At 45.6% G+C, this 22,320-nt stretch overlaps 1 protein-coding gene across 2 annotated transcripts; it reads left to right on the forward strand.

The window, feature by feature from the left end:
• Nucleotides 1–1,055: 1,055 nt before the first annotated feature.
• Nucleotides 1,056–13,320, forward strand: LOC126981375 (uncharacterized). 2 transcript variants are annotated; one of them, XM_050832400.1, is made up of 3 exons: nucleotides 1,056–2,125; nucleotides 2,467–2,640; nucleotides 10,927–13,320. In XM_050832400.1, the coding sequence occupies exons 2-3, from the start codon at nucleotides 2,581–2,583 to the stop codon at nucleotides 12,316–12,318; spliced, it is 1,452 nt and encodes a 483-aa protein (XP_050688357.1). In that variant the 5' UTR covers nucleotides 1,056–2,125; nucleotides 2,467–2,580; the 3' UTR covers nucleotides 12,319–13,320. The 2 variants fall into 2 exon arrangements, with proteins under 2 accessions (XP_050688357.1, XP_050688356.1); XM_050832399.1 differs by lacking the exon at nucleotides 1,056–2,125 and having other exon boundaries at nucleotides 2,145–2,640.
• Nucleotides 13,321–22,320: the final 9,000 nt, after the last annotated feature.

Below are 22,320 nucleotides of genomic sequence, written 5' to 3' on the forward strand. Positions count from 1 at the left end.
TCCCGGGAGGATCGGCTGACTTGCCCCAGTCATGAGTTACGTGGGCAATTGACGTGGACATTGATCTCTTCCACTCAGGGTTGTCTCGTACAAAAAGAACCCTGTGAACAGGATCGACGTACGGGATGCCTGACACGTGCCCATGCAGCCGGAGTTGGCGTTCACGGACTAAGCTGGTAACAGGCCTCGATTCACTTTCGTGAGTAGTCACTTTCATGAGTAGTCGACACAAAGTCATCCCAGTGATACCTCATGATCCTGCGAAGGCACTTGGTACCAAAGACATCGACACGCCCCTCCGAGTCACTATTCAGTGTCCATGTCTCACAGCCATACAGTGAGGCAGGGATCACTAGTAACTTAAAGTTTCGAATCTTTCTCCGTCACCACGGATATCGATAACGCCATATACTCGTAATGAGCGAGTCCATAACACCGTGGGCCAGCCCAATCCGTCGAGTGACTTCCTAGTGAAACCCACCATTGCTATGCACTATGCTACCAAGGTATATGAAGCTTTTTGGTGACATCGACATCATCACCACTTGCATGGACAGACTGAACTGTCATCCAGCAAGCCTCTAAACGACTGGACCTTTGTTTTGGCCCGGGAGGCCTTCAGTCCCAGAGGCTTAACCTTCTCATGCAGCACTTCGAGAGCCATCACCAGGACCTCCAGCGATTCCGCGAGGGGTAGAGCATCGTCAGCAAATACAAGATCAGTGACCCTGATGTTCCCAACAGATGCTCTGCAACGACTTTGATCAGCAACTAATACCTAATACCTAAAACCCAGTCCATGCAAGTGTTGAAAAAATATGAAACAAGAACGCACCCCTGCCTCACTACTGAATTAATAAGGAAGAAGCCGGAAACGCCTGTCCCTCACGTCATAGCACTCTCAGTTCCAGAGTAAAGGTCAGTCATCAGGTCAATGATTCTTGCAGGAATCCCACGGATCCGTAGAGTATCAGAGAGTGCCTCACGATGCACCAAGTGTCCAAGTCAAAAGCCTGCTTGAGATGTAATGTGTATATTATAACATAATATGAATGTGTGAATGTATGTCGTATCGCCATGGCCCAGTGGCGCCAGGACGTTACACACAGACGCTACGTTGTGCTTAGGAGGTGCTCCTTGCCGTGGGAACGGTGTTGATTCAGCAAGCATGCTACCCGCTGGCCGCTCCTGTACCAAGAGAAGCCGGCAGAAGAGAGCGGGCGGCGGGCGAGAGCACAGGACTTCTCGGAGTGTGCGTACGACTTACGACTCGTCCACAAAATACTGTAACTATTCTGTGAATATATTTAAAAAGCCAATACAACCATTTAATCAACCAGAGAGAGAGAGAGAGTAAATTAAGTGAACTCAAAATGAACTTAACGACTCCGCTCGGCCAACACATAACCCACATCACTTAACTAAAAGGCTATTGTGTTGTCTCACGACTTCTATCAACTGGAGAAAGCAGGCAACGGTACACCGGACCTGACGTGAGATAACAGTTCGCGCCTTAATCAAAAACACACAAAAAACAGCTAACAAAAAGGCTAACAAAAGTGGTGAACAGCGGCTTCCGGACCTTCTCCGAAGTGTTCTATGTATGTTATCTCTCTCTCTCTCCTAACACTTAACGGTGGCAAGTGTCGTCAAGGGGCAGACAGGAAAGTGTGCAGGAAAGCTGACACAAGCAACGCCATTCCCCCTTGGCCCGTCCGAGTCGAGTCAGCACACTCCACCACACCGCCCCGCGCGCCCCGCCCCGCCACACCTCGCGCGCCCCGCCCCGACGCGCCCCGCGCGCCCACATCGCCCACTGTCGGGATAGTGCTTCCCAATTCTGGGACGCCCACTTGTCTGCCTACGACACAGTCATTCGTGGGTGGGCGCTTACCTTCGCCTTGGTGGAGATCTTGGTGGAGCGTGGTCGCTCCTCCGCCCCTTCCTCACCGCTGCCGGGCACTGCCGGCGGTCTCTCTGGCCGCTCCAAGGACGCGGGGACAGCCAGCCAAGGACGAGGGCGAGCCAGCCGTGGACGAAGGAGTGCCACGGGCACCATCTTCACATGCATGTAGCTGACACAACACTACTTATATTAATACACCACTTGTTGATGACATTTCAGGTGATTTTTTTTTTTTTTACGTGCTTTGTGTGTCTCCGTGTGGAGCCGTATCTAGTTTCCCTTAGGCTGTTGAATTTTATTCAGGTGTAGAGGGATGTTTAATATTTTTCCTGAATTGTGAACATTGTTTGCATTTTGAGTATAGTCATTCATTTTATGTTCTACTTTCTTGTGTGTTTTTATCATGCTAAGTATTCACTCATTGTTCTTTTCCATCTTTTTAATGCGTTTTGGAAGCATCTGAGGCGAGTGAGCACACACTTAGCGGTGATACTTTTTCCTTTTCCCATATTTTTCCTCATGAAGCCTTATTTTCCTTATGCCTTTTTTTTAAATGGCAGGTCAGCCTGATAAAGAGATAGAAATTTTGGCCAAGGAGTTCCAGAAGTTGATGCAGGATTCGGAAGCGCCCGCCGAGGATGTCAATTCCCGTGTCCTAAGGAGCGGGTCAACTCATGACAGAGTTCTTCCCCCTCCTCCTCCTCCTCCTTCTTCTCTCCCGCATGATAACAAAGGTAATATCTTGACTAACCAAGAATCCACAATGGCTACTAACACTATTAAACTTCTGCCGACTACGGCATCAGTCAGAGCTTTCGCAGGCAATGAACCGGATTACAGTGCGAGAGACTTCATCCTGCAATGCGAGGATGTTATGAACAACTCATTTGTGTCAGAACCGGGTGATAAAATCTCTTTCATTAGATCTAGATTAAAGCCGGGAACTGAAGCATCAGCTCTTATGTACACCAGCGCGTTCATGGAACCGCAGCTGTGACCAAATTGATTTCAGCTGTGGAGAGTAAAGGGCTTTTAGCCGGACAAGTAGACACCTTTCGGTTGTCTACTGATTTGGGCTCATATTTGAAAGCTGGTGGCTGGACAGAGGGAGAGAATATGTCTCTATCAAATGTTCTCCATTTTTTTAAATTTTTTGTATACATGGCTGTCATCAAGGGCCAGTTTCGAAAAAGTTCTTTATCCCTAGCCTACGGCCCCGCTGACAAGTTGCACGACTTCATACTTAAAATAAAAACTAAGATTGAGGAGAAAGACGGAGCGGAGCGCCAGTCCCCGCTGTGGCCTCTGTCGACCAGAAGGCCGCTAATGTTAGCGCGTCCTCATCAGTGGTGGCGTCCACCACCGAAAAGCCTAAGCGCCACTGTTCGTACTGTCAGCGCGACGGTCATACGGTTGACTATTGTGTAAAACGTCAGCGGGATCGCATGGCTAATAGGGAGAAGGGAGGCTCGCCGATGTCAGGCAAATTTGCTTCTCAGAAGACCCCGGCCGCTTCAAAAATAGTCCGGCAGATATGGCAAATATTTGAGGGAATTGTGCCTTCTATGATACAAGCAAGAAATTTGGCACACAGTTAGGACATGGCATAATGAAAATTTCTGGATGTAGGGCCATCGCAGTTTTGTCCTGTAACAGCGATGGCGGCCATTTTGAAAAAAGGCCGCCATCGGTTACTATTTTCGCCAATATTTCAGGTTCTAAACAACCTAGGACCTTGGGTTTGGTGGCAAATACTATATTTTCAAGGTCGTGGAATCCAATGGAACTATTTACACATGGCAAATTTTACTTCTTATAGCCATACAAGCAAATACAGGCAATTTAGTGAGGTTAGGTGCTGGTTTGTTCAATGTCTTCTACATGTAATACATCCATTGAAGTATTTCAGTGAATCAGAATGTCAGTTGTGTGAACATAATCCACCACAGTGGCAAAGGGCAGTGCACTGCAGTGCTGCCTTAACACATTTGCACTGTCTTCTGCATCCTTTTTTGCATCCACAGCGTAGGAGCTCATGGCAGGCCTTGATCGCTTCTGGCAGAGTGGTCCAGCAAACGTCCCATCCACCTGTGTCCTTCTTGTTCCACCCCCAGTCACCTGGTGATGGGAGTTTAGGGGCTGCAACCATCATCTGTGCCCAGCAGTACCCGGCTTGGTAGACAGCTCTCTTTGTGTGCTGGATTAGAGCCGCTTGTGTTGGGGGGATTCCATCAATGGTTCTACCCTTCTGGGTGAACAACTGCTTGCGTGCCTGGTTGACCGAGTCCTGGCTACTAGTGCGGTCATAGAGCAGCACCACAAATCGCTCCAGAGGCTTCATCGAGTCATCTACAGAATCTGGGGTGGCAGCCAAGGTGCAGAAGGCTGGTGTGACATCATCAAAGGCCTTCCACGTATCCCAAGCCGTCTTTTTGCCCCGTCCACCAAAAAATGACACATTGTCACAACCAGTAAAGGCGTGGAACATTGGTAAGGCGATGCATTTATCTGGACCGAGTGACCTCGCCATCTCGTGAGCTGCCAAATGCCGGAAGCTTTTCCCAACACCAAAGGCAACCCACAGTTCATCGATGTTGAGGCGCTGGGCTGCTGTTACTGCCAGTACAAGCACATCCGTGTCAACTGTGCGTACTGACACCTTCCTGTAGCCTTCTTTCACAGCATCTTCTACATGCAGTAGTATGCGTGTATCAGCCTCCTCGTGTGTGCACGGTGCAAGACCTGATACTTCTCGGGGCTGAGTACAGATGACTTCAGCATGATGTGTGCTGATGATCTGTTTCTCTGAGTCAGTGTCAATTGCCGTCACACTTGTCGCAAGGAAGGAGAACAGTTCCACTTTGTTCTCGTCGATGCGGAGAAACTGCTGCCAGTTTCCGGGAATTGCACTGGATGGCTCGACGCGTCTGCGAATTCCCTTCCCTCTCTTGCTGCGTGTTTGGGCCTTCAGACTTTCAGGAATATATTCGTCCCACACAACATCCACTCTGTTTACATGCTGTAGCTGAGACTTGATGTATGGGGAAAACCTGTGCTTCGCATAGTCCGCAAATGTCTTTGCGGCACCAGGTTGCAGCATGTTCACAATAGCAGCCCCATCAAGGATGCTGACCTATACTGCTGGGTTGGGTGCATCCTCTTGAGCAGGAACCAGGTCTTCCAAGCAGCCCACCAAGTCCGACTTGGTGCCAGCCCTAAGCTTGCCGAGTTGCGACAGTGCCGGTGGACACGCCTGGTTTTCATGCTAAAAAAACTCGTCCAGATCTCCATCACGTATTTGTGCTGCGATGTACAGCCTGGAGAAGAGAGAACAATCGTTCTTCATGGATGAGAGCTGTTGTTGGGATCTGGTCTTCTCACGGATTGGGGGCCGACTGAACAGAGGCAAGTTGTTCCTCTTGATGGGATCTGTGATGGTCTTGGTCTGGTTGACCAGGCGCTCACTGACATAGGCTTCATACTGGTCCTGGCCTAGTTTCTCAATCTGGTTCACAGTGTCGATGACAGCTGCATCTGCAAGGTCCCTGCTGTCCAGTACTAAAAGATCGCTGCTGTTCTCACAGAAAGGATTGCCCATGCCTTCTATGGCACCAGTTAGAGCTTTGACATCTCGTGCAAAAGCCATCTGTGCATGTCTGGTCTGCTCGTGGTGTCGGGTGTCTGTCTCCTTTCTTCTCAGTAGAGGCTTCGAACTCTCCAATCAAACGTGCCATCTCAGGACCTGACACCATCCATCGCCGTAGAGCTGATGGATTCTCTGTCAAGCCCACAGCACCACCGTCACCTTTCACTGTGGCATTGTTCTGTTCGTGGGCCTGGTCGATGGCGATAGCAGAGAACCTGTGTGTCGTCTTCTTCACGACAAAGTTTCCTTTCAGAAATTGGGCATGGACCTCGGGATGAGCATCTTTCAGTGCAATCATGTCACGCAGATGGACTGGTATCCACCTGGCATAGTGGGTGTGCCCCAACGCAAAGAACCAAGGCACGATCTTGGTCAGGGCATCCACGTAGAGTAAGAAGTCAGCCTCTCTCACTGCTCGCACGTAGATCATCACCTCTAGTTCTAGCTGCAGGATGAGTGACCAGAAGTGTGCCTGGGGATGCGCGGCAGCTCTGTCGGAGCACCAGTCTTCAAGGGACAGCGGATGGGCTCCTTCATCCAGGTCAGCGGAGTATTCAGCATAGGCTTTCTGCAGGAGAAGATAGAGGCTGCTGGCGGTCACTTGATGAGCACGACGGGTGCGTGTCACGTGGGAAGCTTTCAGGAGTGAATCTGCAGTCCCAGGAGTCGCAACTCCAGCTTGTACGAGTGCACCTGTCCACCCGCTCCCCTCCAGGAGGTCACCGAGAGTCTTGAGTGCTGCCATTTCAATGTGAAGCCCACCGAACATCACAATGAAGTGGTCTTCGCCATGTGTTGCTGGCCAGCACCACTGGATTTGTTTTGCAATTGTGTACAAAGGTTGGTCCACAGTGATGATGGGCACCTGGCCTGAAAGCATGCACACACGATATAAACAGTTACAGTGGTTATGCATGCAGGAAAATCCCAAACATCCCTGGATGCCAGATGCATTGTGAGTGAGTTAGCTAGTCCAATCCAGACTCCTTGTGGTTACTCTAAAACGAAATTTGTCGATCAGTTATTAAAATAATATGTATTTTTACGAACTTTATCCCATCATCATGATAACTAATCATTTCTGCCAAATGTAAATAGCATCATTGGATTCCTCGTCCTTGAAAATGTAGTATTAGCCACCAAAATCATAGCCCTGGGTGGTTTAGAACCTGAGATATTGGCAAAAATAGTAACCGGTGGCGGCCATTTTGGAAAATGGCTGCCATTGTTGCTATGGGACAAAACTACAATGGCCCTATATCCAAAAATCTTCCATAGGGCATGCCCTAACTGTGTGCTAAATTGCATGCTTGTATCATAAAAGGCACAATTCCCCCAGCTATCTGCTGGACTAAAAGTCGAGCCGCGGGCTACCACACTGGCAAGTTCTGTTTTGTCCACGGTACTGGTAAACACACCACAGAGGAGTGTTTCTCTGTGCTACAGTTAAAGAAAGACCAAGCAGGAAAGTTCGTGAAGGGGTCGGGGGAAGCCGAGCGCCCCCCCCCAAAACGACCCAGGGTAGCAACCCGGGGGCCGGAGGAAATTGAGACTGCAGTGCAGGCTGACAATAGTAGCTTGTATGAATCTGTTGTGGCCGCGTGCAGTCAGCCTGAAATTATGGCGCTTAAAGTTAAGCTGGGTCCGCTACAAGCGTCATTTGCGGTCGACACCGGCGCTGCGGTTAATGTGTTGTCTGAAAGGACATACATAGCTTTAAAACGCGCGTCGCGGGGAGGCCGCTACCAGCTACGACCCTCGGACCTGAGCCTTTGCGGTGTCACCGCCGACAGGCTTAACATCCTTGGGTTGGTGAGTTTGCTAGCGAGTTTGAAACGAAACACCCCTGTCATGCGTTTGGATTTTTACGTGACGTCAAACTTTTCCCTGCCGTCTGACGGTCTTCTTGGGTTGTCGTCCCTGAGGTCTAACCGCATGGTAAAACTTCCAGATAGTAATACAGTAAGGTTTCAAGGGAGATGTTTCAAGGCCATGGATCAACCTGTGCGCCTCGCTTCTCCCTGGGAAAGAAAAGAAATATCCAGCAAGCGTCGGGAAAGTGTTTCTCCTGAGTCGGTAGTGCATGCCGTGCCGACTCTTTCCACGGTGCCGGTGCATGGCGCGGGCACCACCTCACTTCACCGTCAACCGCCAACACCAGCTGACGTTTGCAGGGGATGGAAAAATGTCAATGCGATAGTCGTGGGGAATCACGAAATACCTCAACGAACCGCAATGCACGTCCCCGTGTCAGTCCCTAACGCCACCGTAGGTTGTGACATCTGCCTAGAAGGGCCTAATTGTGTCAACACGCTAGCGATAGAATTTCACTCTTAACACGGTGCGCGAGGGTGGTAGGACCGTAGCTTTAGTGGTTAATGCCACTGGCGGTCCAGTTAAACTCAGAAATGGAGTCATTTTGGGTCGCGCTTTAGCGTTCGACGGTTAGGTGTCCCCAGACCCTTTAGAGTTAAAGCGGCCTTGTGTCGGCGCTGTGGGTCAACCCGCCGCCGGCGATACATCTTGTCAGGCCTCATCTGTCGATTCTTTAGTCAAAGTGGTCGATTATCCCGAGCTTAAGGGCCCGCTTCTGAAGTTTTTACATCAGTATCGTGATGTCCTTGCCCTGCCCGGTGAACCTTTAGGTGCGACTGCTACGACATAACACAACATTAGGGTTAAACCCGACACCAAACCGGTGTACATTCCTGCATAAAAACTTCCACACAGTCAAAGGCAGGTTGTAGATGAACAGGTTAAAGATATGTTGGACCAGGGTGTTATTCAGCATTCCCGATCTCCGTGGAACTCGCCCTTGTTTCTAGTCCCTAAAAAGGACGGAAGTTTCAGGCCTGTCATCGATTTTAGGAAAGTAAATGAGGTGACTGAGGATGATAGGTACCCTCTGCCTGTTTTAGGTGACTTGTTAATGTCCCTGGGGCAAGGGAATACTATTTTCAGTAGTCTTAACCTTTAAAGTGGGTACTGGCAGGTGCCGATGGCAGCTGAATCCAGAGAGATTACAGCCTTCAGTACCCCTAGCGGTCATTTTGAATGGTTAAGGATGTCATTCGGCCTCAAAACCGCACCCATTACTTTTCAGAGGATGATCAACACATTGTTCTCATACATGATAAGCAAAGAAGTCTATGCATATTTAGATTATTTTATCATCTGCAGCAAGAATGGCGCCAGTCACCTAGCTAAACTAGAAGCGGTTCTGCTTAAACTCAGAGGCGCTGGCCTTAAGGCCAAGCTGACTAAATGTGAATTTTTAAAGGCGAAAATCACCTTTTTAGGCCACACTGTTGATGGAGATGGTATCCACACTATGGACGATAAAATATCGGCCATAAAGAATTTTCCGCAACCCCAAACTGTCGAAAACGTTCGGTCTTTCCTTGGGTTGTCCTGCTACTATAGGCCTTTCATACAAGGTTTTGCCAAAATCGCTTCGCCTCTAACGCAACTTTTAAAGAAAGAGGTACCTTTTCATTGGAATGCCCCACAACACAAGAGTTTTACAGACTTGAAGTCAGCGTTAATCAACCCCCCAGCCTTGGCATTCCCGGACTTCAACGTCCCTTTTACACTTTTTACAGATGTCTCAGCCCTGGGTCTTGGTGCTGTTTTGATGCAACCGGACGCTCGCGGTAAAAATCGCGCTATTGCGTACGCAAGTCGTACTTTAAACCAGGCTGAGTCGAACTATTCAGTGACCCATCAGGAAACCCTAGCAGTTGTTTGGGCTCTTAAACATTTTAGGGATATTATCCTTGGCTATCCTATCACTGTCTTTACGGACCACACGCCAGTCACCGAGCTTTTTAAGGGTAGAAACCTCACCGGTCGCCTCGTACGGTGGTACCTGACTATCCAGGAGTTTGAGCCAACCTTTAAGTATTTACCTGGCCGCGCGAATGTCGTCGCGGATTCACTGTCTAGGAACGTACCTGTTGGCTCAGTGGCAGAAGCGCCTACTGAAATTCAAAATTTCAGTCTAAAGGATTTAGCAGTAGCCCAGCGTCGCCATGACGTTTGGGATAAGGTAATATACGCTCTGGAGTCGGGTGACGAAACAAGTCTCCCGCCACTACCTGTGTCTTTTTCACAATTTTTCTTGTCACAGGACGGTGTCCTGTGCCGCTACTGGCCCCGCAAAAAGGAGTCTGTCGCACAGTTTGTGATACCGGAGTGCTATGTACCGGCGGTGCTGAACTTAGTTCATGACGCGGTCATTGCTGGTCACCCGGGGAGGGAGCGCACACTAACAGCGGCCCGAGCGGTCTATTTTTGGCCAACTATGCGTGTAGATATTGACGCGTATGTGGCTAAGTGTGTCAAGTGTGCCCAACATAAAGGGACGGTGCCTAGGCCTGCGCCGATCCTAGAATACCCGCCCCTTGCCCGGTCTTGGGATGTAGTTTCTATTGACTTGCTACAGCTTCCCGCCAGCCACCAGGGCTCTAGGTACCTCTTAGTTTGTGTAGATCACTTGTCTCGGTACGTTGTTTTAGCCCCGGTGAAAGACAAATCTGCTAAGGCCATTGCTCATGCCCTAATAACTCATCTAATTTGTCAGTACTCCACACCTAGAGTGTTGTTAAGTGATAATGGAACCGAGTTTCGAAATCAACTTTTAGCAGAAATATGCAAACAGTTTGCCATTACACAATCTTTTACAGTCCGTTATCACCCAGCCAGCAACGGCATTGTTGAGCGCGCGAATAGGAAGATTTTAGATGTCTTGCGACCGGTCGTTAGCGGACTTCAGCATACCTGGGAGGACTGGCTAGCATATGTTGCAGCAAGATTAAACAGCCGTGTTTGTGAGTCAACGGGACAATCTCCCCACTACATAATTTTTGGGGTTGAGAAGAGACTCCAGTATGACCTGCTTAGTAGTTCTCATTCACCTGTATATAATGTAGATGATTATTCTAAGGTTCAACTCAAGGTTTTCACAGATATTCATAGAGAAGTCAGAAAGAGACTACAGGAAACATCTGAGGCTATGTGCTTGCAGCAACACAAGCGTGCCGCCCCTGTTTCCTTGAAAATGGGTGACTTTGTTATGATTCGAGTCCCAGAGAGACATTCAAAGTTGTCCCCTAAATTCGTGGGCCCACGCCAGATAGTTAGGCACCTAGGTGGTCACAAATTTGAGCTTTATGATCTCATTTTTAATTCATATGAAATTATGCATAGTGATCGCCTCAAAAAGACAGACGCCCAGCCTGAGGTCATCGATTCGACTTTAGTTGAACCAGCGAGAACCGCCTGTTTGCCTCAGCCTGGCGATGCTTTGTCTATCTTTCCAACACACGACCATAACCTGCGTCCTCGCCAATAAGGGTTTTCTGCTTGGTTTCAGGAAATGTTGCCCCTCACCTTCTACTTCCTTCTGCGCTCCGTTCTGGCTGCAGACCCTCCGCACCTCAAGCCGGGAGCCCTCTCTGCTCATTTGGGCCGGGTTTCTCTGGTCGAGGATGTCCTGTGGGTCCAGTACCCGTTTACTGCTCTGGTGGAAATACCGCGCACATTGAGGGCAATAACGGAGCAAGTGACTGGGGTTGTGCTGCAGATGGATAGCAATGCTCCTGAAGACGGTATCCTGCGTCTGATGCATGACCGCATAAAGTACTTGAATGATACTCTAACCCTGGCTTTGGAGAACTACGCAGCCCTTTCCTTTCCTAACCGTACTAAACGGGGCTTGATCGATGGGATTGGGCAACTTTCCCGCATGTTGTTTGGAACCGCAATGGATGAGGATGTGGAGGAACTGCGGGATAGGTATAACCATTTGGCTTCACTTGCTGCTACTCAACACAAAGCCATTAGGATGAATTCCTTACACATTTCCAGACTTGAGCATGCAGTACAGGATATTGCTTATTATTCTCGAACCTTAGGCTCTTCCATTAATGAGTTGTGGACCGGCATGGCTAATATGTACCAAATAGAACTTGTTCTACAAACCTTGCCTGCCTTGGAGAGTGCAGTCAACTCTATCCTCCATACTAATGCTCTGGTGATACAGAATGTAGTGGATGCAGATTGTGGTAGGGTTACCTTTTCTCTTTTTCCTGTCAGGGATTTGCAAAAGGCTTTGAAAATAGTAGTAGAGGGCCACCAACTAACACCTTTGTTTGACATGCATGCCATACACCACTACTATCCCTTGCTGGAGTCATTCCTGACGTCGGAAGCTATAGTGATTCACGTTCCCTTCAAGTCAAAGGATGTGTTTGAGGTTTATCAGCTGGAACCTTTCCCTTTCTCAGTCAATAACTCGGTAATGGTGCTTGACTTACCTGCCACAGTGGTCTTAATTCGTAATGATCTTTCGCTTTATGCAACGGGCCAGACGTCGGACCTAGGGTCCTGCAAAACAGAGTATCACAATCTCTATTTTTGCTCAGCGCCACTCTTTGCATTCCTCCCGTTGACAGGTGGTATCTGCGAGGTGGTGCTGACCCAGTGGGATGCTTCTAAAGCTCTAGAGACTAGCCCCTATCGTCACGTCGTCCCTAAATCGCTTTTCCACAGGAGGTTCTCCGGATTTCACTACTTATTTTTCACACTACCAGTGTTTGTGACAGTGGTCTGTCCTGAAGGTTCAACTTATAGAGAGGTTGCAGGTCACCTGGCGGTACGGGTGGCCTGTTCCCTACGTTCTGTCAATTTGACGACCTTTCCGGAGAAACTCCATCATGGATTTGCGGCCACTAATGCCATCCCAATCTATCCTATGACAGTTTAGTGAATCTCACCTTTTCTAGGATGAAGTATGTAACAAATAGCCTTTCCGAGCTAACCTTTTCAAATTTCTCGGAATTGGAGTCAGCTGTCCATGACTCTCTACCGGTTTACCTTGCCCCATATGTACATTACCCATCACTGATCTTACCGGTGGTTCTTTTTATCATCATTGTCATCCCCCTATTCTGCCTTGTTAAGCGGGCTCTGACTTTGTACAACCATCTTCAGGCAAGAGTTGCCCCACCGCGCTGAGTTCGTACGCATTGTGACTCGAAGACTCAGTTTGTATCAAATCTTCTTCAATGATTTTTCCTTTTCTTTTTACTATTCCAAATAGCTCCATTACCATGTATCCTAATGACAATTTAGTCAATTTATTTTTCTAGGATGTATCTTGTAAATAACTATTCGAGCTATTATTTTGTTTTCTCGAAATAGTGCTGAGCTTACACGTCCACGACTCTAGCCCTGTTTACCTCGCCCTGTATGTACTTTGCCCATTTATTGTTACTTCCATGATTATTTCTATTGTCATTGGCATTTTCCGATGTTGTATCGTTAGGCGGGCCCTGACTGGTATATATTTGTTTTAGTGCAACCATAATAGGCCCTCGTTTAACTAGTACACATTGCGCGACTGTAACATGGGTAGGTACACTGATTTTAAAGGTCAGGTGAGCCGCGAGGTCGCGACTTTCTCCGTGACCGAGCGATGTTATGTGTATATTATAACATAATGTGAATGTGTGAATGTATGTCGTATCGCCATGGCCCAGTGGCGCCAGGACGTTACACACAAACGCTACGTTGTGCTTAGGAGGTGCTCCTTGCCGTGGGAACGGTGTTGATTCAGCAACCATGCTACCCGCTGGCCGCTCCTGTACCAAGAGAAGCCGGCAGAAGAGAACGGGCGACGGGCGAGAGCACAGGACTTCTCGGAGTGTGCGTACGACTTACGACTCGTCCACAAAATACTGTAACTATTCTGTGAATATATTTAAAAAGCCAATACAACCGTTTAATCAACCAGAGAGAGAGAGAGTAAATTAAGTGAACTCAAAATGAACTTAACGGCTCCGCTCGGCCAACACATAACCCACATCACTTAACTAAAAGGCTATTGTGTTGTCTCACGACTTCTATCAACTGGAGAAAGCAGGCAAAGGTACACCGGACCTGACGTGAGATAACAGTTCGCGCCTTAATCAAAAACACACAAAAAAACAGCAAACAAAAAGACTAACAACATAGACTGGGAGCAACCCCTGTCGAAACTCACGTCGGCGTTCTACTAGGACGCGAAGTGCTATGACTCGGTCAATTCTTGTCTTGCCGGGCGTAAACACAGATTGCTCAGGTCTCTGAAACTTGAGCAGATGAGGTCGAATTCGCATCAGCAGCAGATGAGCGAGCACCTTACTCGGCACATTGAGCAGTGTAATACCACGGTTATTTTTGCAGTCCTGTCTCTCCCCTTTCCCTTTCCAGATAGGGACAACTAACCCCCTTATCCGGTCAAGAAGAATGACACCGGACTGCCACACGGCAGACAGCACCGCATGCAACCAACTGATTCAGCTCCACCTTTCAACATCTCTGCGATATTATATTACAGATCCTAGCTGCCTTTTCACCCTTCAGCTTCCTTACAGTCACTCTCACTTCCGTTTCATCTATGGGTGAATAAGCAGCCGTCAGCGGAGAGTTGTCCGTTTGAGGTCGCTGCCGTGTACAACTGCCCAAAGTACCCGGCCCTTCGACTCGGGTACCCATCCACATCTTACAGTTATAGTCCTTCCTGACAGAGTCCTGTATCGCTCCGCGTCCCCAGCCAGTCTGGCAGCACGATTCTCCTCTATATTATCCAGCGTCTCCCTCGAGGCAACGCCACTCCTAGATTTCGGGCGCTCTTCAATGCACTCATCAGCGACTCTGAAAGTTTCACGTTCACAGGTATCCCACAACTCTCCAGGGGCCTCCAAAGTACCAAGCACTTCAAACCAACTTCAGACTGTAACTGCATACTCCTGAGCGCACGCCTGGTCCAGGTCTCTGCCTCAAAGAGCCCCACTATGTCCACCCTTAGCCTCCTGAACTCAGCTGATAGATAGGGTAGTTGCTGATCATCCGAGAAGATCTGGACATTCTAGGCACCCACACGGAGAGCCCGCCGGAGATTTCCACCGAACCTGGCTCGAAAAGCTCTCGTCTCGTCTGCACCACCCTGGCGGTCCCCAGGAGAAGGGGGTGGGTGTGTTCCGAGCAGGGAAGCTCTCCTGCCCCGACCAGACCTATCGTGAGTACTGGATGACATAAATATTCATATTGGGAGGTTCGCTCCCCTTCGCCCCCACCCACCACGGACGGAGCCCTACGAGGGAAGACTGAGCGTTGGGCTTATAAGCCCAGCACCCCCAGGGGTACCAATAGAGTATACACGGTCACCATTAGACACAGTGGTGGCCGATTGGCTCATGGTCGCACAGACCAGTGTTAAAAGAGAACAGGGTTAGACAGCTTTAATCCTTTTGCTCACACTTGTGACGTAGAATGGAGGCTTCAAGAGGGTAGGGAAGGCAGTGCATACCAAAAAGAAAACGTGGACCAGAGGGGTAACTATGGAAGACTTGCCTTATCGGCACGATCGCGCGCATACACATACCCTCTCTTTCTGTCTCTCATACACAGTTATGGAAACTTGTCAAAGTTGTTGGTAAACGTACAGTGCTTTGCGTTCTGCCCCTGATCATATCTGCATCCATACTCCTAACAATAAGCCTCCGTTACGCGGAGTGACTCGGACTTTCTTGCACCGTTGCTTAACGCTGGGAAGGTCGGGAACGGACGACCTGGCAATCTGCTCCTGACCCCGCCCGAGTAGGTCCCACCCTACGTCATGCTCGGGGCGGGCTACTTTTCACTCGAAAACGGACTAACTCTGCCTTCTTTTAATCCTGGCACAGTCTAGCCCGTCTTGGGCGGAAAATCGGACCAAAGAGGTGTGTTGCAAGCCGCAGCGCTCGAAAACGGACGGCATCGCTCATTTTTCAGGACTCTCGTCTCCCAGCCTTACAGGGACGCCACACACTGCAAACATGTGAGAGGAGTAAAGTTAAGAGCGCACGAACCCGTCCTCAGAGTTTCGCACGTCCAATGGAGAGAAGGATTAATTTGAAGGCGGGAGAGCAGGATGCAGCTCGGGGTGGTTCAGTGGGCCGTGTTACTCATCCAGATAGGCCTACCCCTACCCTTTTAACATTATATATATTATTTTATTTTACGATTTGCTTTGCTTATATGTTTTTGTTGGTGTTTCAGTCCTCAGTACTTGTTCTTCCATTCACATCTCCTTTTTTTCAACTTTATACTCCTCTATATTTACCTAATGACGGTGGTCTTTTTTTTGGGGGGGGGCCTGGTTATCGTTTTTACATTCATTTTTTTTGTGGTTTATTTTTCTTCGTGTTTTTTTCACCCAATTTCTTATATCGCTACAAAATGTTTTACTTAATTCCTACTTATTCCTTCTGTATTAAATTTTGGTTTGTGTCTGTGGCATTACTACCTACAAGTTCTCTTCCAGTTTAGTACTTCAATTCCTCTTGATTTTTACTTTTAATCTTTATTTAACGTATGTTTAACATTTCCTCCTGGTCATTTTCCTATCTTCCCTCTGCTCTGCCATTTACATTTTACTTTTCCATTATCCTCTTTCTTCCATTTTCCTCATTCTTAGTTATGTCCTTTGATTTTTTTGTCGTCTTTCCTCTCTTTCACTATTTTATTTACTCAAATCCTTTCCGTTCCTCTTCATTGATACATGTCCCTTCCTATTATGTATTTGGTTTGCATTTCTTATTATGTATTTGGTTGGTCCTTTTTCTCTCAATGTTTTTTTTTTTTTTTTTTTAACTCTCTCCCTTCTATCCCCTCTCTATCAAAATTATGCTTTCCTTTGGCCTCTTGTTAGTCTTTTATCTCTATATACTTTTTCTTGTATCTTCTCCCCCCCAATAAGCTTTACAGGATAACAGCTTCTATGAACTAATGAAACAATAATAGAGTATTAGTTTCAATCTTTATTTGGAGAGGTTGGAAGGAAAAATATAGTAAGAGTGTGATGGAAGTCGGCGATGGAGAAGTGGAAAATGAAGGAGAGAAGAAATGAGGATATAAGAAAGTATTTTTCTATCGGAAAGTGAAATGGAAAAAGTAATAGAGGCGAATTGCGAGTAAAAGGAGAAAAAAAACGAAAGAAAATGATGGAACTACGAGTAGAACCTTAAAGGGAAGGGAAGGGAGACAAGTAAAATATAAGCAAACAAAAGACAAAGAAATGGATAAAAAAATGTAACATACAGGGAAGCGCAAAATGGAAGTCAACGAGGAGGCGGTGGATGAAGAATTCAATTTTCAAGGCATAGGAAAGGCGAGGGGATGGTCAAGGCCCTCCCTGTTCTCGGAATGATCCCTTGTGAGTGCCTAAAGCTTTATTAACTTGTCAAAAAAATGAATAGGTTCATTAACTCTTACAATAAATTTTAAACCGTAAGCAATCATCTAAAGTAACATTTTCTTATCCTTTATATTCTTTTTCCTATTTTTCTTTGTGTCGGCAAATGACAGTTCGTGCGTTCTGCACTTCCTTTTCTATTTTACTTTTTTGATGGTGTTTTGAAGGGTTATAAAGCTCCATCATTATGTCCCTCTTAACCGCTGATTCACAAAACTTCCTCGTACTAGTGCCGATAGCATGTTTTTTTTCTTTACGTTCCTCTTATGGAACCAGAGGGCTTCTTTGGTGGAGCGTGGCTGTCGGCCCCAGACCTTTATGGCACAGGCATGTGATTATAGCGGCACCATCTTGTTTGGCTCAGATTCTCACCCAGAGCTCATCTTTGATTGTCTTTATTAGAGAGAATCTAGAGTATGAGATGATAGGTGGTCTTCAGGACAGCATGTGGTTAGTTTTACGCTACACGGCGATGACTGAAAATTGTCAGCTTCTAGTTGAGGTCGAGCCGCGATGATAACAGGTCCTTATGAAGGACGCTCACGCACGGTGATCTTACATTTTCCTCTTTTTTTTCTTTTTCGAAATGATAAGTCCCATGTAAAATGTAATTAAATCCGATACAATTTTGCGTTCTCTTACTATCTCTTTATTTCACTTCTTGCAATCTCTCTCTCTCTCTCTCTCTCTCTCTCTCTCTCTCTCTCTCTCTCTCTCTCTCTCTCTCTCTCTCTCTCTCTCTCTCTCCATTATCTTTTTATTTCGTTATGCTGTGTCCTATCTGGTCTTAACGCCTTTTCATTTCAACTTTTGCCTTTCTTATTTCTTGTCATTTGGCTTTTTATATTATCTTCCAATCCTCTTACCTCGAGCTTCATCTTCTTACCTACGTATTTGATATGTTCTAATCTTCCTTTCTTTTTCTCATGTTTTCTTCTTTCTCTTTCATCTCCTCTGCGTCCTTGTTTTCATTTTGGTTTATGGTTTTATCCTTCTTCTCTGCTTCTTTGTCTCTTTCTTCTTTCCTAGCTGTTAAATTTCTCTCTTCCTCTCCCCACTTTTTTCTCCCAACGGCTGTATCCCTATTTTTCTTGCGTTTTTTTTTTTGTGGGAAGCTTCCCATTCCACTGAACCTGATTTGTTTGAATTTTCTAGTTGGTGTCAAAAGTGTACTACTAAGGTGAATGCTATGGCAACTGAAAGCATAATTATCAGTGCCTCGTTTTCTAGAACCTTATCATGGACACGTTACGTGTGCATGGTTTTGCAGTAACTGCACCTAAGGAAATAGCGATCATCCGCGTGATCTTCGTTTCAAAGTTAATCTATGAATGTCAAATTCCTTGATAGTCGGTTCCACCAGACCTGTCGGACCGAAGCCTTCAAAAATGGACTCGCGGACTTGGCATCATTGCTTGGATGATGGTGCTGCGCGCTCATTGGTCAATTCTTAACTTGTTCTAACGCGCATAAAGTTGACTTTGTATTCCTACCTAAACCCTTTTTTGAGTTGTAAGGTAACATATTGCAACGATAAAAAAAAACTAATGCAATAATATCGTTATTGATAAATATGTGTCTTTTGAACTATTGTAAATACATATGAAACGACATTCATAACAAAACTAAGTCGGAGCTGCACGTAAACGGACAATGCCCAGCGGCTGAAGCGACTTTTAAGGCTAGAATTTATTTTTAATACTATTCACCACTACAAAATGCTAGGCTACAGTCTACACAATGTCATTCGTTAACATTAAATTCATTTACTGTAAGATTTCTTGCTTTATTTTTAGGCCTGGCCTAGTCATAATGTGTAGTGATGCTACGGAGTCCTAACGTAAACATTGGCTTGAGGCAAGAAGTTCCTCATTTCCTTCATCATGCTATCATTAATCATGAAATATGTCTCTAAGGAAAAGCGATTATAAGAAAAACTACATTTATATACCAATAGTGTTGATTTTAAGAGGTAGGAGAGAGAGAAAGATAGTAGGCTATGTCATGACAAACGATATTGCCGCAGCTTAGATCTAGTAAACAACGCGGAGACCGTCACTCAAGCAACGATGCCAAGCCCGCGAGTCCACCCACACCTGAAGGAAAATCTCCCCCAGCTCTCGTGGAACCGACTATAGTGTCTCCTGCCGCGCAGAGGTCTGGATTCGACAGTATGATCTGTGATATACCCCAATGTTATAGAGATACTGTAATCAGACTCAACTATGAAGTCCGATTGTGTGGGGCCCGTTCGGTGAGTCCCTTAATTAACAAGAGCGTTGCTAAACCTAGCCTTTAGAGTAAAGACAGTCATTGAAGTAGATGCCATCGCGCGTGGGAGTGATGAAGGAAGTGACATGGTGTTCTTGGTCGCAGACTAAGTTTAAGAAAGTAACAATGTCACATATTAATGATTTTATATAATTCATTGTTCTTATTCTAAAATGCGATACAGTCGTAGCACTATACACTATAGTAGTTACCCGGCATACAAGAAAGAGTGACGTATTTTGGGGGAAAGGGAGTGATGCGGCAGCGCTGTGGAGAGGCTCAGACCCCATATTTGTGTCTGACTATAGTTGATGAACTTTTTTTTTCCAGTAGGCAACAAATTTATGTGCAGTGGAAATATAATATAAGATATTTAATATTTCAGTACTGTTAGTACTCCTTGCGATCTGATTGTACCTAGAGACTGTTGGTGGCCACCTTCTCTTCCTCTGGAACAGATCTGAGTACTGCCGTGACCACTTCCTCCAACGCTTAGGTTAGAGGTGTCTGATATGCTGGGGTAATATTTAGCAATGACAAACAAGGAGGTAAAATTCGGGCAATCAAAAAATCAGTCGAAGAGACGAAATTAGAGCATTTGCTGGAAAAAAAAAATGTAGTGCAGTAGAAAAGATAGCGATATACCGAAGGTGTTGGGAAAAGCCTTTCTCCATCAGTGGGCATGCAAAGCCTGAATATAATAATTTTCATTATTAATATTATATTTATTATTATTATTATTATTATTATTATTATTATTATTATTATTATGATAATTATTACTATCATAATTATTATTATTATTATTATTATTATTATTATTATTATTATTATTATAATGATAATTATTACTATCATAATTATTATTATTATTATTATTATTATTATTATTATTATTATTATTATTATTATTATTATTATAATTATTATTATCATTAGATTATTATTATCATTATTATTTTCATATAAATTAATACCAATATTAATGATATTATCATCATCCCCATCCTCCTGTTTTATTGTTCTTTTTTCTTCTATCCTCCGCCTTTTCCATCTTTCCTCCTCTCTCTCCTCGGTTTCATAACGGGGAATTAAAGTGAAAGGAGTATTGTTTTATACATTTAATTTGATTGCAAAACTTCACCTTGAATATGCAGTGCAATTCTAGTTCATAAATTAGAGAAAGACAATGAATTTCTGAATAAAGTACAGAGACACGCTACGGGGATGATACCATACTAAAGGGTTCAACCATATGTAGAACGACTAAAGGCACTTAACTTCCTTACGCTGAAAAAGAGACTCTTATGAAGTGATTCGGTACACGTCCGCAAGTGCATGAAGAATTTCAGTTACGTCGAACACTTCAAAATTTATAGCAGCTCCACTGGCAATATTTTTTTTCGTTTTCAAACCGAGTCATCCGCCAATGAAAAAGATTCCTGTAGAAGTAGTAAATGCGTAAACCATTAACTCTTTTAAAAATAGCAATGATCGTTACTTTGAAGTTTCAGAAGTAAGCTGATAGTCAACACAGAAGTGTTCATATCTGGTCTGCAGTCATTAAAGTGACTGCTAAGCAAATTAAATCACTCGTAATGAGCTAATAGGCTGTCTGTCGACTGCCTTTCAATGTTTCCATATTTCCTCCTCCTCCTCGTCTTCCTCGTCCTTCTCCGTGTTCTCTTAGTCCACCTCCTTAACTTGCTACTCCTCCTCCTCCTCCTCCTCCTCCTCCGGTACTTTATTTCCTCTTCCTTCTCCTTGTTCTCCTTGTCAACCTCATTGTCTTGCTATCTCTCCTTCTCCCCCTCCTCATCATCATCCTCATCCTCCTTCGCTTTTCATTCAGCTCACTCCTTTTATTTCTATGTCTTCAAGTGTATTTCTTCTGTGGTGATGAGTCTCCGTCTGGTGGAGGGGGGGGGGGGGGTGTCAACCAACGCCCCCAGATCGGACTCCACTTTTGGCTATGGACCGGAGAGGTTTCTTCATATCTCTTCCTACTTTCCTTTATCAATTTCTGAAACATATGCGATGGTCTTTCTAATTTCCATTCCGTGGAACACCATCTCTCCTCCTCCAAACCCCACGTTATCTTCCTAATCACAACCCAGGTCTCTGTGGCTCCTGACAATAGTCTCTTCTCAATTCCCTCGTACTATCTATATCCTAACATAAAATCCAAATCTGGATGTTGTGTTTATGTACGGAACGATAACTTGCTCTCGGGCCGACGACCTTGATTCTTCAAAAATTTCCACCATCTGACTAATGCCATTTAACAATTTTACTCCATCGTTTCTACCTCTCCTTAGCCCTGACGGCAACACCGCTATCACAACTATCGCTAAAACAGAATTATTTGCTCAGACTTTCTCAAAAAATCCACTATGGACGGTTCAAGGCATATTCCTCCTACTCATCTGACTTTACCGGGCATATTATTAAAGTTTCTAGGAATTATATTTTATATACCTTATTTGACCTCAATCCTCAGAAGGCTTAAGGTCCTGATGGAGTGCCTCATATTGTCCTAAAAATCTGTGTTTCCGTGTTGACACCCTGCCTGGTAAGACTCATTCTTCTCTGCCTTTCAACATCTACCTTTCCTTCCTGCATGGATGTAAGCTTACTTACAGCTAGTGTGGTTAATTAAGTGAGGTGACCGCTCTACTCCTTCAAACTACTGTCCAATACCTTCACTTTCTTGTCTTTCTATTTTCTTAAAACAAATCATTACATGAAAGCTTTTAAGCATCTATCAACTTCTGACCTTCATTCTGATTGTCATTATGGGTTTTGCAAGGGGCGTTCTACTGGTGATCATGCTTTCTTAACTGATTCCTGGTCATCCTCTTTTAGGCGTTTCGATGAAACGTTTGCTGTTGCCTTAGACATCTCGAAAGCCTTTGACAGTCTGTCACAAATCTCTGCTTTCAAAAATACAACCCTACGAATTCTTTGTCTCTATCTGTACTGGTATATCGGGTTTCCTTTCCAACGGACATGTCTCTGTTATCGTATACGGTCACTGTTCTTCCCCGAAACCAATCAACAGTTGCGTCCTGCAGAGCTCTGTCCTATCTCCCATTCTCTTTCAGTTGTTCATTCATGATCTTCATTCCAAAACAAACTGTAATATCCACTTGTGCACCAATTATTCTACTTAATATTGCTCAACGTCTATTTACGGAAGAATCTCACAACAGGAATTAC

This window comes from Eriocheir sinensis, chromosome 47 (genome assembly GCF_024679095.1).
Source record: "Eriocheir sinensis breed Jianghai 21 chromosome 47, ASM2467909v1, whole genome shotgun sequence".
Lineage (NCBI taxonomy): Eukaryota > Metazoa > Arthropoda > Malacostraca > Decapoda > Varunidae > Eriocheir > Eriocheir sinensis.

Bases quoted from the DNA above. Each gene is read 5' to 3' on its own strand.
- LOC126981375 (XM_050832400.1), top strand. From the start codon at position 2,581: ATGACAGAGTTCTTCCCCCTCCTCCTCCTCCTCCTTCTTCTCTCCCGC. The intron at 2,641-10,926 runs GTAATATCTTGA...GCTTGGTTTCAG, and splicing joins TCTCCCGCATGATAACAAAG to GAAATGTTGCCCCTCACCTT.